General features: G+C 33.4%; 1 protein-coding gene across 1 annotated transcript in view; it reads right to left on the bottom strand.

Moving 5' to 3' along the window:
* The window catches only part of SEMA3E (semaphorin 3E), a 285,375-nt gene that overhangs the window by 23,710 nt on the left and 243,016 nt on the right, over positions 1 to 18,649 (bottom strand). The window contains exons 11-16 of the mRNA XM_017523091.2: positions 16,450 to 16,672; positions 13,879 to 13,970; positions 11,543 to 11,584; positions 9,841 to 10,007; positions 5,403 to 5,470; positions 3,711 to 3,850 (exon numbers count right to left, since the gene is read on the bottom strand). Coding sequence (XP_017378580.1) covers positions 3,711 to 3,850; positions 5,403 to 5,470; positions 9,841 to 10,007; positions 11,543 to 11,584; positions 13,879 to 13,970; positions 16,450 to 16,672 — 732 coding nt within the window. The remainder of the gene's footprint in view (positions 1 to 3,710; positions 3,851 to 5,402; positions 5,471 to 9,840; positions 10,008 to 11,542; positions 11,585 to 13,878; positions 13,971 to 16,449; positions 16,673 to 18,649) is intronic.

Below are 18,649 nucleotides of genomic sequence, written 5' to 3'. Positions count from 1 at the left end.
AAAAAAAATGGCTACCCTTTTAAACTCCCAACTTCTCCCTATAATTTAACCTCCTTTGCATTTTTAAATCATTATCTGACATATTTAATAATATTATTGTCTTCCCATGTTCTCCCAAATATAAGTTCTATAAAGTATGACATAGTAAGTGCTTAATAAATAAATTCAAACAAATGAATAAAACATTTAGTGAAAAAAAATCCAATAAAATAAGAAAGAATACTCTGAATTTTATATCTACATAGGCTCAAAGTGTGGGTCACATTTCCTTTGATATAGAGGTCATATTGTACCAATAGGCATATAGTAGAAGCTTGAAAAGGCAATTTAAGAATGGAAACACATTGATTTCTATACTGTGTGTGTTATATATAACAATAGTTCATGTCATCAGTGCTTAGAGTGGGGATGTTTCAAATTATAGGCAGGTTCTCTGACATGTGACAATGAGGCATAGTGGCGTTGCCATCAAGGCTGCAGCAGCATGCTTCATTCAACTCTGACAAAAAAAAATCTATATAAGGATCAATCTGACATCAGGAGCATTTTTTAGAAATTGAATCCCAGAACTTCTGCCATAAAGTTTTCCATTTGTTCTATGTCCCAAAGCATCTGAAGCTGTATTTAGAATTTTTATTTCAGAAGATTTTGTGGTTTAGTAGAAATTACAGACACCTGGATTTGAACCTACTTTACTAGCTGCAAGTAACCAGGGAGTTATTAAACATTCTGTGCCTCAATTACCTCATCTATAAACCAATTCTTTATAATAAAAGGGTATATTCCATATACCCTTTTGTATATTTAAGAATGTATATGTATATGTATATGTATGCATATGTATATTCATATGTATATTCCATAAAATGCATATAGAACATATTGTACTTCGACAATGAATGTGAAACAGCACAGCTTTAGTTAGGAATACCTGAGTTGAAACGTCAGGTCTGTCACTGACTTTGTGTATAAGCCATAGCTCTGTGAGTTTTAGTTTCTGCATGTGTAAGATGAAGAAAATTATGACTAACTTGCAGTTGTGAGATCTAGAAATAACCTGGTACCTACTCACTTCCTGCTTGCAATAGGTACATATATATAACAGCCTCAGTTATCAATTCTGTTTTACTAAGTCTCTTTTCTCTCAGTATATCACAATAATTGATTATATATATATATATATACACACACATATAGTCTTTTATATTTAATATATATTTATAATTCATGGCAGCTTATTATGACATTAAAATTAATCAGATCTTCAAGCCAAGGGAAAATACTCCCTACGAAGTATCTAGAAAAGTAGGCTTTCAATAAACACTTACAGAATTAATAAAATGTATAGAGATTATGTTTCATTTGCTTTATTTAAGAAAGCAGGAGTCGATAAAATGCATATTTGAGAGAATTACTATAATCCAGTGTTTAGAAAGTAGATAATTGATTTCCTTTCAGTTCTTTCTAACAATTCAGGTATGTTTCTAAAGATGGATTCAATTTCTAAAGATTAATTTGGGCAAAAATATTATCCACATGGATATGTTGCTTCTGGATAACTCCAGAGGACTGAGTTTGAATCTGAACAAGCAGATATTACAGAATCAAAAATTTCAGTTAAATTAAGGGAAAATGTATATACTCTGTGGTCTGATAAATTAATGACTTCTCACAGTTTGTAGCATCAGAGATGAACCTTGATAAGCATTGTCAGGGGTACAAATAAAGATTTGATAAGAAAGTAATTATGTTTCACAAGAATGAGACATATAGATGTCAATAATGCAAAAAATGTTATTAAATAAAATTAAGAACTCACATGCAAAGTTTTTCTGCTTTGTGTGTACATCATGTATATTCAGACTTTAATAAAGTCAGCAATTTTGTGTTTTGTCCATTTTATATTGTGAATAAATCAACCCATATATTACTAGATCCATAAAAGCCAAGTATTAATATTACCTGATTATGACTAGATGCAGAGAGTAAAATTTGAAGCCCAAATATCAGCAAATATATTAGTTGGGGAAATTTGAATGTACTTGAAAACAGGTACTAAAAATTATAGGAATGGAGAAGTAGATTATATCAACAATATGAGAAAGAACCTTATAATTGAACATTGATGGATACAGTATGTCAAATGATTTGGTAAAGTTTTCCCAATGAGGCAGATGATGATAAGTTCCAAATTAGAAACAGGACATACTGAGTGAGGAAAACCACTGATAAAAGAATTACTTCTTTGTCTTCTGAAGCCATTCTGCTTGGAGGAACTATGGAATATTACCAGGTCCTTTTCTGCCAAGGGAGTTACGAGGAATTTAAAAAGCCATTTCACTTCAGATCTGTGAAATGGAAAATACTTTAATACTAAATTAACAATTTAATTCAATATGCTATAACATTTGGACATGTGTTTATTTTTATGACATCATGAAGAGAATTTTCCTTTCCTGATTGCATTTCTAGATTATTTCTAATGGCCTTTGTTAAGTTGAGGTGACTTTCTTTCTAAAACCTATCCAAAGAACCAAGGATTTACAAATTTAATTATTTCCCAGAATGTACTGTATGATTTTGACCCAAATATGTTGGGTTTTTAGTTCCACCATAGGCTAGGAAAAAAGGAATAAAAAGTCAAAGTGCTCCGCATTTGGAATCACTAATTTTGTGTTCCAATGACAAATGTTTAGTCTCCACTGCCAAAACAAGGTGAAGCCTTCCACTGATTCACTCTCTATCCAAAATGCACCTATTACCTCTTCTCTGTGACCGAAGGCAGATCTCTAGAACTTATTTTCATTATTCAACTTGCAAACTTTTCTTTACCAAAGATCATTTTTCAATATTCACCAAGTTCTTTTTCCCTCTAAAATATCCATTTCTACTTGTTATCTTTATAATTCCAGTTTTACAAAACTGAGTTCAAAGACCACATCACCATGATCTGCCTCAACTAACTGCTTATGTCCTGGTCTTCTTTATGCCCTGGACTCTTTCTATAGACAGCACTTGACTCACATTCATTTATCCAGTAACTGCCTCCTATTTTACATAAATGCTTTAAAGTGGCCTATCCTTCCATCTCTAAAAGCAGCCAAGTCATTCCTCTCCTATCATTTAGATGATTACAGAAATACAATCTCCACCACTGCAACTGCTAAAAAGGATAAAAGAGCTAGGGCCTTTCCCTTGTTCCCAGTGGTCAAGAACCCTTGTGTCAATGTCTCATATATGACTGAAAAGCTTTCTTATATGACAGGCTTAATGTTGCAGCTGTGTTGTTATTCTAATTCTATTATTATTCATATGCCTAAGACATATGTGTTAATGGTAGTTAAGTTTGCTATTTCTCTACAACATTGTCTTGAGTGTCACAATTTAAGACTATCATTTTGACAACATGACCATAAAGAGTTATAAGTACCTCTCTTAAAAATTCCTATTTCCAAGATCCAAATTAATGATTTCTGTATATGTGTATAGCATATATATATTTACATAGTATATGCATATAAAATCTACATGTATATGTATTTACATTTTTATATGTATATAAATCACATAATAAATAAAACTAACTTTTAAAATAAGAAATGCATAGTAAAACAGCTAGCTTCATTTTTCAGCATCCAAATAAATAATCTATTTACCGATCACATACTATATGTAAAACACTATGGTGTGACTGTTCAGCTATGAATTACCTCCTCTTTTCCGGTCTCATGTCCTTTCTGTACAAACCAGATAACTTTTGCTTGTAAAGATCGTGGGGTACATTCCAGCAAAGAACTGTTGTTCTCTATGCCATAAGCCAGATGTTCTTCAGTCTTATCCAAAGCATCTCCTACAACAGGAACATTAATGCCATCTTTGAGACTTAGATTTTACAAGTAAATAAAAATTTTAAACATTATTTAGATCCCTGCAGTAACATGATTAGCTCATTACTTATTGCTCATTTCTATAAAGGGCAATTTAAAGGAATTATTTAGCAAGAGTGGCATACCAAAATCTAGGCATGAAACAAGCAAGCAGGCTAAGGGGTGGGACAGAGCCGACAACTGAGAGTCTGATTCCAAAAGATGAGACGGGATAGTCAAGGCAGTAAGAAGTGTCAGTGTTAAACTCATGGAAAGTCTATTGCAACCTCTGCTGAGGGAAGAGAAAAGGAGCACCAAAGCACAGAATGAAATTCATGGTAACAAACAAAAGCAGAAACCAGAAATGCAGGCAAAATGCCACTACATAAACACAAATGTGAATGATATCTTGACAAGGGATTGAATTTATCTGGCTGTTGGGCTCCTGCAGTGAGAAGAGAATATGAAACTGAACTAGGGACTTCATGAAATAGAGCTTGATTATAATCTATGTTTTGGACCAGGAAGGGTCTCACTGGACTTGAACTCAAATTTGCATACAGGCAAGTACACTTAGCTGCAGTAGGGAATAAAAGAAAGCAGGATTACTCTTTTTCTTTTTTAACCAAGACAAATTCAATAACTGGACCCCTGGACTTAGTTTTCCTATGCCTGAATCCTACTCACCTTCAGAACCAACCCCTAAACTTCCCTAAGATGAAAGGTCCTGCTTTTCTCTTGACTGTGTTCCCAGAGGCTTGAGTCCTCCACTGAATCCTGGTCAGCCTGGGGTCCAGCATAGTGATGCTGGAGCACAGTTTCTGACTCTGTCTATAACCACTTCTGGTTCCTCATTTATGGTATCCCTTCTTCCTGTTACTTCCTAGTGAGCTCAGTGACACTAAATATAGCCTATTCAACAATCACCACCATAACAGAAAGACTCAGGAGAGTGTTAATAGAGAAATTCTGTCTTAACTTCCGTACTTTTGCCTAAAGATGAAATTTCCTCCGTTCCTCGCCCATCAGAGACCATCACCCTATCAGCTTTTTTGAATCACCAACCCCAGCCCTACGCTTAGTCAACTTAGGTAAAAGAGTGAAAGCTTTTTCACTTTATCTATCTCAAAGCTTAGGAGATGGCTTGATACAAGTAATATCGGTTGATAAAATCCCCAGAAGCTACATAAGATGGTGAAGATATTCCCCAGTATGAGACAAAGCGGTAAGTCATATGAGTCACTACGGCATCTACCACCTAAAATATGCGGCATTCTTGTTCCAGGGTTTCTGTTTTAATAATTAGCTTAATAACAAAGCTTGGTGGTGGTGCATAAAACTTATTTTCCTAATCATGTAAAATTAGATGTCAAATGTACAAAATTTTACCTACATGTGAGAGAAAAAGAATACTTCTCATTACATTGTTCTAGTATATATGAATCACAAAGAAAATAAAACTCTTTTAAGAAGTTTGCAGTTTATCTTCAATATATTCTCCAAGTAACCCAGGACAATTGATTTTCTATAGATTACCAACAAACTGTTGTCCAAAGCACTGCTGAGCTGCATTTCCATGCCGAACATCTTGTCTACGGAAACGCCTGAAAGAAAGTAAATGCATTTAGATGTTCATATTTCAATTTCCCAGGCTTTAAAATATAGCAAATTGCATTAAATATACAAGTAGTATTCTGCTACTGAAAAAAAGATCATTCATATGAAATAAGGATACAAGCCAAGTTTCATAGTTTTTCATATTTCCATTATATGCTCTTCAGTAGTTAAGATCTATGTTATCCTGTTTTTAATTTACATAATTTTGAATTCTGGAAACTCAAACAACAGTTGAATAAATTTCTCTTTACTTTTTGTTAAAAGTTTAGTTCAACAAAAAATCTTCTAGTTTAAGAATGTCTCGAATGGTAAAGTATTTAGGCAAATAATGGGATTTGAAGTAGAGTAGTGAGTACAAAACAGTTATTTGGAGTATAAAACTCCCATATATAACAAAGTGCAAAGGAAAAAGGTGTTAGAATCCAAAATATTTTGCTCTATAGCCATTATAATCAATTAGTACAGAGTTTCTAAAAATAAGATATAAACTAATACTATGCTGTACTCAGCTTAGTATTCAGATATGGCATTGAGAAATTATATGGCTCTATTCGATGTGATGGTGTGTTATTCATGTTTAGCAGTATGTTGTGCATCTAGTGGGACTCAAGAAATATTAATATTTCCCCCCCAATCTGCCTAGTATAATCAGAGACATTTCTAGTATATTATTAATTTCATAGATTGTTTAGATATGTAACTGAAAAAAATACAATATTCTGTATCTGTGGAGAAATTCTAAACTATATATATTTATATATATCAAGCATTATATATATATATTTCCAGAATAGATATAATATATACAATGTTTTGAATATATATGACATTATATATATATATATAATTCTAGCATATATAATATATAATGTTTTGACTATATATAAAAACTATCCTTTTAATATATAACATTTTATATACACATATATATCAAATGATATAATTTATAAGCATTTTTCTGAGGGATTAAACAATGGGAATTATCATTAGTATTAATAGCATTGAAATTCTAAATCAAGATCTCTGAGATACTTAATTTAGTTTACAGATTAAAATGGAAGTATTACATAAAGGTGGAGAATATCACTTGCTTCTCTAATTCATGGCATTTCTTCAAGACTGAGGAAAAAACAGAAGGCAAAGCAGAAGTTTTACCCTGAAGGGTGATAGCATAGCTTCCAAAGTGACAATGAGATGCTTTAACCATATGCAATGATGAAATTTGGAAAAGTGAACCAGATTCAATTCCCAATACCACCACTAATATTCTGCAAGATCTTATGTACATTTTTCCCCTTTCCTGGCTCTTTGGATCCTCCCTTGTAAAATAAAGGTGGCAAAATGACACCTAAAATCTATTTCAGTCTCTTTTTCATTCTAGGGTACACTGTTTATACATAACAATAATAGAGTGCGATTTCAAAAGATCAAGTGCTTTCTCACACCGGAGTTCAGATCTTATTTAACAAATAAATAGATACTGAAAACTATGGTAGATGAATATCTGCAATCGATTTTTGGGATTATGACCTGTGTACAAAATATGTTTTAGCTTCTATATTATACTAGTGTATGCAGCTATGATACAACTAAAAGCAGATCTAGATGAGAATTAAAATGCTGTTGTTAATTCCTCATTTTGTTGAGTCTTGCTTGTATATTGAGAACCTAAAGCCTGATGAGCAATAATGAATAATGGATAAGAATAAAATCAGTGAAATGAGAAATGGCTTCCACTTTGCAGAGATGATGTTGTATAAAGATTATTATACAAGTGATGTGAAGATAAGGAAGCTATAATCAAATAATTCTAGATAAGCAACATCCAGAACTGAGTGCACAAATATTGCTAAAAGTTATTGGAAACATATATTTAAAAAGAAAGATATCACATTCTCCAGCAAGGTTTCAGTTCATTTTATATTATCCCAGTATAGTTGTCCTTTATTCCTTTTCTTTAGTACGTGTGTGTGTGTGTGTGTGTGTGTGGAGGAGTTTCAGAAGGGTTGAGCAAAGTTGCTTTCATTCTCAAAGTTGCATATTATTCTTATATCTCTAGCCTCTCCTATAAATTTTTAAAGAGAATACTGGAAATAGACAAAATATAAGAGCAAGGGGAAGAAAAAGACCTAGCATTATAAACCACAATGTATTTTGGAAGATCATTTTAAACAAGTGGTTTGGATTGTGAATTAATGTTTTTCCCCTGTTGACTCATTTTCACTCTGTGAACAGAAAAGCATTTATTTTAATGACCAGTTTTCAATTTCTGCTTCTATTCAGCTCTGAAGCAAAAACGATCTGCTATAAAAGCAAACCACTTTACCTTCATGTGTTGGAACTTATCCAAAAAGTTCTCCTCCAGGGCTGAGTGATGGTTCAAAAGAATTTGACACCACTGAAAGATCTCCATTACATGTCACTGAACTGAACTAATTCATTTATGAGCACAGCTTCTGACTCCTGCATTTCATGCCTTCCTGTCTACTACTTTTCTCATTCACTTGACTTTTTCTAAGTAACTCTTTTTGTCCACCACATCTACTATGTTATCGAGCTTAGGGCTGTACACTGTTAAAAGATGCAACATATACTAAAAAACAATGGAAGCTGCTGAATTAAAATTCATGATCACTACTGCATGCCTAACACAAAACCTTGTCATTCATAAGCATTTGGTGCAAAGCTTATAAATATTTGTATTGTTGCTAATAAAAATAAAATGATGTTATTATTTGTGGTAAAATTCACATTCTACCCTCGTATTCTTCTATTATTTCACTCTTGACCCATGGTACTGCATGCTTTTCCCTAAGCATTCTATTTATTTGTACAGACAATTAATTCCCTTTGACTGGAATCATATATCTACCTTCCAGATTAAGTTCAAAAGTCATATTATTTTGAGAATCAAATAAAGTTTTATATGCATTGCTCTTAATCCAGTACCTCATCCATAGTAAGTGCTCAATAGCAAGCTACTACTTACTTTCATTATTTACAATTCCATTCTTCACTTCAGTTTCCAATTTCCTTTAGGCAAGAGGTTATGATTATTTCTTCATAACTCTTGCACATAGTACAGTAATTGGCTTAACAGGCAAATACACTAATAGTTAATATTTTCAAATAATTATATGACTATAGTCTTCGAGAATTGTTTTTAACATCAACAAGCATTCTGCAAAATCAATTAATTTGCTCAATTCTGTAACACACTTGGTGAATTTAGCTCAGACATGTCCTCTCAAAGCATAATTTTGCTATCTGCTTATTATATCATTTCTTAAAATACTCACTGGAGTGTTAATTTAGCTCAAGTAAAATTAACAAAAGTTTTGAATGAGTGAAGTTTTAATGAGATTCTACTACATATTTGAACATATAAAACAAGAACTACACTAAATTGGGTTAAATTACATTCCAAAAAAGGTTTACAGAAATGCAACCCAAAGTTAAATAATAAAAATAACTAAAATTAATACAAACTGTTTTTCAGTAGGAAAATTGTCTATACTTCTATTTTGTCTTTTATTTTGTCTTTGGTCATCTATTACAAGAAAGAAACTGCTTATTCTGTAAGAAATAAAAATACGTTTTTCCTGAGGTATTTCCACAAAGAATGCAGAACTTCATATGGCTTGAGTGAAGAGATATCCTTATTCTTCAAAATACTTAACTGCACCTCAAGATCTCTGCTTAAAGAATCCTGGGATTTACCTTCTGTAGGAAATGGCAATGACCTCACAGAATTGTAGACAATGGAGTTTGGAGGTCTTTAAGTACCTTTCATTTGTGTTGAATTAAATCACACATTTCATTAATTATACAGGTCATGCATTTGCCTAGGAGTTAAAATATTCACTTTCAAAATGAAATAAATGAAGACCAGCTGGTAGAAAGGACATGGGGCAAATGCAGGATGTATTTTAGAATTTCTTTATTTATTTTCTTTTTAAGTCTTTGAATCTTTCATGTGTGGCGGCTCACCATTTCCACATTTCCACTTTATCTAAACTTGTTTCATGTCTTGCAGCAAAAGTTTCAAAGGAGGGAAGAACTGACTCAAACCTGGGTGAAAAAATAAAAGGTCAACAGCATGTTCAGCTCCAGTCTCTATAAACAATAATTAATACAGGTATTTTCCAGAAAACTTCAAGCTTTCAAAGTTTCTATTTTGAACAAGATATAACTATGATGATTTATTTAAATAAAAATAGCTTGGTTATTTTTCATGGAATGTATGCAAAAAAAAAAAAAAAAAAAAAAAAAAAAAACAAAAAACAAAAAACTCAGCATTAGGGTTATTAGAGTTTTCCTGAGCAAGGGAAATAATTCATCAGGTATCATGTCTCACCTTTTTGCATGTGTACTTGTTGGGTAATACCGGGAGCAGGATATGCCATCCCAGGCACAGTAAGGGTCTCGAGCCAGGCAGCAGTCGGCACAAGCACTTCCATACATGTCACAGTGATGGAATCTGACTTGAGCCACGGCAGAAGCAGATCCAATATATAGCTGTTGCTACAGAAATCAAAAAGAGGTCACTAGCAGCAATGGACAAAACTTTCACTGAGTTATTATACCTAGTTTTCACATTTGCACACAATCACCTCAGTAAAAATTCACTTAAATTATAGCAGTTTCAGGAGTTCTAGACCAGGCTGCCCAATGTGGTGAAACCCCATCTCTACTAAAAACACAAAAAATTAGCCAGGCATGGTGGTGGACACCTGTAATCCCAGCTACTTCGGAGGCTAAGGCAGGAGAATTGCCTGAACCTCAGAGGTGGAGGTTACAGTGAGCCAAGATCGTGCCACTGCACTCCAGCCTGGGAGACAACAGTTAAACTCCATCACACACACAGAAAAATTATAGCAGTTGTTCAATATAGGTAATAGAATATTTATATTTTCATTTCTCTAAAATTTGAGATATGTTCATAGACATAAATGCAGGAGTACCAAAATTGCTAGACTGAATTTGACAACAACTCAAAAAGCTGTGTTCATTGTCTTGCATTATCCAACACTGCAGATCTTTCTTTAAAGAACTATGGAAACAGCTGAGTGCAGTGGCTTATGCCTGTAATCCCAGCACTTTGGGAGGCTAAGGCAGGTGAATTGCTTGAGCCCAGGAGTTTGAGACCAGCCTGGGCAACATAGCAAAACTCTGTCTCTACAAAAAATACAAAATTAGTTGGGCATGGTAGCACACGCCTGCTGTCCCAGCTACTCGGTAGGCTGAGGTAGGATGACCTGAGCCTGGGAAGTCGAGGCTGCAGTGAGCTGTAATTGCACCACTGGAACTCCAGCCTGGGTGACACAGTGAGACCCTATCTCAAAACAGAAAACAAATCTCCAGGAATAATTAATAAGAGATTTGGAAAGTAAATGACCTTTTAAATATTGACATGTAACATTTAGAAGAATGATGTGTATATCTATCTATCTATCTATCTACAGAACAAGTAGCTGAACATTTAGTATCATATCTTTCCTTTTGCCTGAACATGATGAATTATTTATAAATAAATTTGGGGCAGTATGTACAACAAGTGTTTCTAAAGAAGTTTATATTAAATGATTTCAGTGAAGTAAAAAGAGGTGTGTTTCATTGCATGCTCTTGGATTATCATTGTTAAAATCGTTTTTGAAAAGTAGCATAGAAGTAAAACTACTCTCATCTACCTTTCCATAGAGATAGAAAATGAAGACATGTATTAAATGTAAATCACGACATAATTTTGTCAGTACCAGTCAATGGACATAAAGTTTCAGTCAAACAAGTTTAATAAGGTTTAGAGGTCTGCAGTATAACACTTTACCTATAGTCATTAAACATGTATTGTACACTTAATATTTTTTAGCAGGGTAGATCACATGTTCTTACTACAATAAAATAAAGTAATAAAAGAAAAATAAAACTGTAATAAGTTCAGATATAAGCACATATCCCTTGACTTTAGCTTACATATAGAACATGCACAGCTACACATACACATAGACACACACACACACACACACACACACACACACACACACACAGAGAAAACTTACTCGCTTCGAAGAAATCTCCATAGAAATAATAGGAACTGGATCCTGAAATTTTAAAAAAGGTTTCATTTTTTAGAAAATAATATAAAAACATTTACCTTAATATGCTGGTCAATTCCTGAAAATACGATAGCTATGTAAGTGGTTCTGTGTTAAGTACTCTACAGCTTTCATTTTAATAAATCAATATGCAAATACAATTAAAATACAGCTTTAAAAACTTTTTTTTTCTAATGAGGTGGGCAGATTTGCAGATGAGAAGAGCCATAGGTGATATAACCAGCTTACTGTTTGTCTCTTGAATATGGTTTTCGTATTTGCATTTGAATATTACTTGTGCTTTGGGAACTCAAGTATCTTTAAATAAAGTAAAAATGTCAGAATGTTCTTTCTATTACATAATTGAACCATTAAAATGACACCAGTGTGTCTTTCAGTAGGTGTTATTGCTAATAAACCAGGTGATCTTTAATCATTTAAACCCAAACCTAAACAAAATATTTTTCTGTTGGAGTGATCATGGTGAATCACAATTAACTCAGGATCCTTTGAACAAGATGAATAACCTGATTTTCTTAGAACTGCACCAGAGGAAGGACAATTTATACCATAGCTTTGAGAATCAATATGTTGTTTTAGGATTGTGAAGGCCAGTCCACCCCTAAGAAAAACAATAAACTCAGATCATCTACGCAAGTGGAAAACCACAGGCAGGTGAAATACACTCTGGGGATGATTATCCTTTGAAGAACTCTTTTCTAAAAGGGAACATTTGATCCTCTATGTCAGTGTTTTTTTTTTTTTTTAAATTTTAAACTACAGAATCTTTATGCTTTTATACATTTATTCATTTATTCATTTAGGCAGCAATGTTCTTAAGAGTTTACATGAACAAAACACTGTGGTGAGTAAATATTAAACACATTTCATTTCATAACATGAAATGAAATCTTATATAGAGTCCCAGAGTACAAAATAAACAAAAGCATAGCTGCTCTGGTTGATATAGGATGGTGGTTAGCTTTGGGTGTGACTCTAGGGAATCTGCACTCTAGTACAGTAAAGGCAAAATGTACTGCTTTTCATTTATAAAATCTTTTCCATATACCCATTATAAACATATATAGTCAATCCTTGTTATTCACAGATTCTGTACTTGCAAATTAACCTACTTGCTAAGATGTATTGTATTCCCAGTATCAACACATTGTGTGTTTTTCACTCATGGACACCTGCACACTCAGAACAGCAAAAAAATGGAGTCACAGGACATGCACATTCCCAGCTGAGATGAAACAAGTTGTCACTCTGCCTTCTTGTTTCAGCTTTCTTAGTGTAAATAAGTATCTTTTTCATGGATTATGTAGTGCCAAAGTTGTCACATGTCTGTGCTTTTTGTTGGTGTTTTGTTTTTTTAAATGGCCCCTGAGCATAGTGCTGAAGTTCTGTTTAATATTCCTAAACTCAAAAAAGCTTCACTGTGCCTTAACATTGAAAATTCTTTCCTTATATAAGCTTCATTCGGGCACGGATTATAGCGCTGATGGCTGTGAGTTCAATGTTAATCCATCAGCAATACATATTAAATAAGGTGTCTTTAAACACAAACACACATAAAAGAAGGTTATGAATTGATCTGTTGACAATTATAATTAAAAATCTGCTGGAACATAACCCCTTGTTTCCCACAGGAGCAGTGATCAATATTCAATAGTTCAGTGTTATAACCACTTTCAAAGCCAAAACTGCTGCAAATGATATGGCTTGATGTGTGTGTGTTGGGGGAGGGATTGTATAACTGCATGCGTGGTGTATATATATGCACACACACATATATACACACATGCACCTATGTATGTGTGTATCTGCATATGTAATTTTTTTTTCATGTCTAATCTTTTCATTATCATTTTCTATTGTTTTTCTTTTTTAGTAAATTCTTTGTATAATTGATGCACTTAATAAAAAGCAGTATGCTTACCTTGCCACAATGTTCACAATATGAAAATGTATTATTTTTTCTCAGCATTAATAGTACATTTGTACAAGATGTGATTGTAATACTGGCTTTGAAAATTATATGTAGTATAAATGTTATTTCTTTATAGTCACAGTTTATTCACTGAAATTTTTTCCATGCTAAGTATATATTGACCTCTCAGTTGAAAAGTCTGTAAAAATCAAATAGATGTATTAAAATTTGAAATAATTATTCACTTATATTAGCTCTGAATCCACAACACACCTGTTGTTAAAAAATGGACATAATATCGTTCCTATTTACATCTCACTTGTAGTTGTAATGCATAAATTTGGTCTGTATTTTTTACTTTAAATACCTTGAATATCTGAAGTTCTTCTAGAATTACTTCTTCCATTGATTCCATTTCCTGGTTGTAAATTGTGATTACTTTCAGCACAATTCCATTATCTACAAGAAAACGAAACAAGAAATAAACTAGAAGCTATATCACAGTCTGGTTTTCAAAAAATTAAAATCCATGTAGCTGGCTGGGTGAGATGGCTGATGCCTATAATCCCATCACGTTGGGAAGCTGGGGCAGGGTGTATCTCTTGAGGTCAGAAGTTCAAGACTAAGCTGGCCAACATGGCAACAACCTGTCACTACTAAAAAGACAAAAGAGAAAAATTAGCCAGGCATGGTGGTGAGTGCCTATAATAGCAGCTACTCAGGAGGCTGAGGCAGGAGAATTGCTTGAACGTGGGAGGCGGAGGTTGCAGTGAGCCAAGATCATGCCACTGCACTACAGCCTGGGTGATAAAGAAGCCTTGATCTCAAAAAAAAAAAAAAAAGGAAAAACTAGTGACTATAAATTCAAATAGGATTTGAAATCCAGAAGCATGAAACATTTTAATCACTGCCAGTTTAAAACAATCTGATGACTTATAAACTCATATTTTTAATAGCAAAATTAATTTTATATGCCTGGCCAGAAAAGAAGAGGAAATAATAATTATTTCAAATAGCTGGATCCAAAAATCCAATCACAGATTTAAAAATCAAAATATCTTTTAGAATTAATAAAACATAAGAAAGATGCCAAATTATTCTAGCTACTTTTTCTGTGATGCATAATGCCAGAAAATTTTTTACTGAAAGCTACTTTAAACATGGTGTATATGGCGGCACAAATAGATGCTTGATACTTCTGGAATTCTCTGGAATGGCTTTGATCAATATGACAAGCAGGTATTTCTAAAAACATTCTTGGACTGGCATGTATGGTTTCTCCTTTCCAGGGTATTTACAAATAACAAATTAGGTTAGTACAAAAGTTATCATGGTTTTTGTCATTAAAGTAATAGCAAAAAAACCGCAATTACTTTTGCACCAAACTAATACTTTAATTATTTTTATCAAATATTATTATGAAACTTTTAAAAATTTTGTTGATAGTCACTATGAGTCAATTTATGACCAAGTAATTTAAAGCTTGTTAAAGAAATCTGACGACATGTTAATCTTGAACTCACAGTGCAGAGCGCATTATTAACTTCCTAAAATGAATGAATAAAATACAGCTTATACCAGAGATCAATTTCTAAGAATAAGATAGATGTTTTCTTGCTTAAATCTTTGCTTTTAAAAAACAACAAATGGCTGGGTGCAGTGGCTTACGCATGTAATCCCAGCACTTTGGGAGGCCAAGGCAGGCGGATCGCCTTGGGTCAAAGTTTGAGACCAGCCAGACCAACATGGAGAAACCCCATCTCTACTAAAAATACAAAATTAGCCAGGTGTGGTGGCACATGCCTATAATCCCAGCTACTCTGGAGGCAGAGGCAGGAGAATCGCTTGAACCCGGGAGGCAGAGGTTGCTGTGAGCTGAGATCACGCCATTGCACTCCAGTCTGGGCAACAAAAGCAAAACTCCAACTCAAAGAAAAAAAAAAGGACTATTGGAGAAGCCCAAGCACCAATGTTAATATTAATATTACATCCTGTTTCCTGATCTGGGCTTATTCCAATATTTCTTCAGAATTACATATCTATGATTAAAGTCATGTATGTTAGAACGCTCACTTCTCTAAAGATCAACTACGCTAGCAATTACTATGCTAAATAAAAAGAATCATTTTAAACATTTTAAAAATGATTATAGGATTTTAAAACACTTCAAAGAATTTGCCACATACTACTCTGGAGGCTGAAAGATTTTAAGTTCTCTTTTACAAGTTAGATCTAATGTATGGGTTAATTGAAATTACACATTTATTTGAAAATGTCACTTTTAGCATATTTATCATACTTTATTAATACAGGATATTATGGGTAACATTTGGCCTGCTTGGTACAAATGTTTGATCTTGACATGGACTCATAAGGATTAATATGTTTATAGATTTAGGTGAAGTTATTGTCCGAAGTTCCAAATTGTTTACAAAATCTCCAGGACTCACTGAACAAAGGTAGTAATAAAGGTAGGAAACTGACAGAACCATTCTTGCTATGACATTCTGCTTCCACTATGAGAACTTCTATTTGGGACCAACTTTGTTCATTAACATCTATTATTCATTTCTTCACTTATTCATTTATTGATGCATACGAAGTACTGATTATGTATAATGAATTATGTGCTATACAAGCACCAAATCCTCTCTTTGGTAGCTTTAATATTTCTCATATCTGAAACAAACCACATATTATTTTGGTCAAACCATGACACTCCTGACAATGAAAGTGATAATGTTCCCAGACAATTGGCATAAACTCTTACTATTGCAGTCACATGAGGTCTCTATTTCATTCTTTTTCATTTGGATTAGCAGTGTGAAATGGGTTAACAATGAACAGATTTGTTGATAGGTGCTTTTAGAAATATTATTAAAATTACTTAATTTAAAGGTCAATTTAAATGCCTCTGAGTACTTTCTCATCTCTGTACCTGTCCCAATAAACAAGACATCATATTGGCCATCTTCAGCTTCCACTCGATCCACTGCTATTTGTTTCAGATTATATTTTCCATCTGTTTTTACCAAGATTGGTTTTTTATGGGCAGGTTTTATGGCATGGTACATTAGTGGATGATTTCTTGCAAATCGGATGGTATCATCAGGATAGTCCCTGGTGGTTCTGTATCCCCCTCCATTTACTGTGCTGGCACACTGAAAAACAAGTGGATTCGATCATTCTTTTTGCCTTACATGTAAAGAGAAACTGTATAATCAATTATGAGAAGAATCAGAAAAACTGAAGATGTCAAATTGTCAATTGTGCATTTAGAAATAAGTAACCATATATTTTTCTTTTTAACTTTTATTTTAGGTTCAGAAGTACATGCAGCACTAGATATACAGAAAAACTAGAAAAATTTTGGAAAAGGGAAGTATAGTTAATATCAAGACAACTTTTGGGGGTGGTAAAATTTTTAACATCAATATATATTTACATTACTTTTTCTGATTTTGAAATCTGGTTTTTGTGATATAAGTTAAATTTTGAAGGGAAATAATCTATTGTTCATACAAAAGAAATCTCTTTGTTGTGCTGAAACTTCTAACTAAGGATCACAGCTGTACCAAATAGCCTTACCATTACTAAGTCTATGATAATATGATCAATGATGGTTCTGTTTGGCTCACTGACTATAGAATTTTAGTGCTGTTACATGAAAACCTATTCAGATGTTATCACTGCTAATTATCAATGGCATAAAAACACTCTCTATTTACTATAATCTATATGAATTTGTATTTGTTAATGGATTTGACAAAATAAACTAGGAAAACAAGAAATATGTACTATACCATGCCAATTTTTAAACCACTGGCTATAAAATTAAATATTCAACAGTGGCTTAAGTTACTCATTGGAAAACCTTTAAATGTGCTGATTCATGCTTTTTAGTAAGTGCTCTCTTATTTTATGCATTTTCCTCCAGAACTAGCAGCAATTTCAATGATTGTCTTGATAAAAATTTTCCACTTTATAGTATAAATACAGTAGTTTAGTAATCTGATTCCACAAAGAGGGCATTGATAATGGTGTGGTTTTAAAAATCAGATCTTATTTCCTAATTTGGTATGGATTTTTCACTTGAGTGTACTTTCACGATACATAATTGGAAACATTTTGGACTAGCTTGGAAGCAGTTCCATAACCAGTAACTTCCTCCAAATCTCCTTTAAGACCATGTGGTTTCAAGAAGCATTTCCAGCAAAACCACAGGAGTAGGTTTTCTCCATTTAAAATTGTAATTTCAATCAATAGAATGAAATAAAATATACTCTGTGTCTCTCTGGAAGTCATAATTTTAAGCTAGTGAGAAAGTGTGATTAAAATGGTAAAGTCTTAACACTTGTTAATGGAGGTAAGGTTTGTTTCCACTTTGGGTTTTGGCTCTACAAAAACAGTTTCTATTGACTTGTAAGGAATTGTGGAATCAGTATAGTGATGGGATTTCACCAGCTGCTTGTAAGAGTATAGATGCTGACTTGTGTGACAAGTTAAATGTTTGCTCTCCAAAGCTCACAGAGCACATACAATGATCTAAAGTTTTTCCAACCTAGTTGCACATGGGATGAATGATACAAAATCATCATCTCATCATCACCATTGCTATCATCACCACTTTTAGCCATGTGTGCTAAAAGCGCAAAAGTCTGCATGCCTAGCTAACAAGAATCTTAGTAGTACAGTTCAGAGGCAAGTGGTAGAACTTTTGTACCCTAGCAATACTTTTGTATTGGCATTTCTTTCCTAAGGGGCCAGCAAAGATGGTAAATAAGATGCTATGTATTCTGAGGAGGTAGAGAAAAAAACTTTTTTTTTAGATTTCCTACAATAAGAAGGAGACAGTTTGGCCTAGGGAATTTAGGGCTGATTCTAACATTAGGATATAAAAATTTGGTGGCATTCTCCTGCTTGAAATTATATGTGGCGCTAACACTACTGAAGAGGCTGAGAAATATGATGCTCATGTTACTGAATGTTTCTGTGTTCACAAGTACTTTTTTTAAATTGCATTTTAGGTTTTGGGGTACATGTGAAGAACATGCAAGATTGTTGCATAGGTACACACATGGCAGTGTGGTTTGCTACTTTCCTCCCCATTACCTGTATCTGGCATTTCTCCCCATGCT

This window comes from Cebus imitator, unplaced genomic scaffold (genome assembly GCF_001604975.1).
Source record: "Cebus imitator isolate Cc_AM_T3 unplaced genomic scaffold, Cebus_imitator-1.0 Scaffold26, whole genome shotgun sequence".
NCBI lineage: Eukaryota > Metazoa > Chordata > Mammalia > Primates > Cebidae > Cebus > Cebus imitator.
The sequence above is the reverse complement of the archived record's forward strand: the minus strand, read 5'-3'. Positions and strand labels throughout refer to the sequence as shown.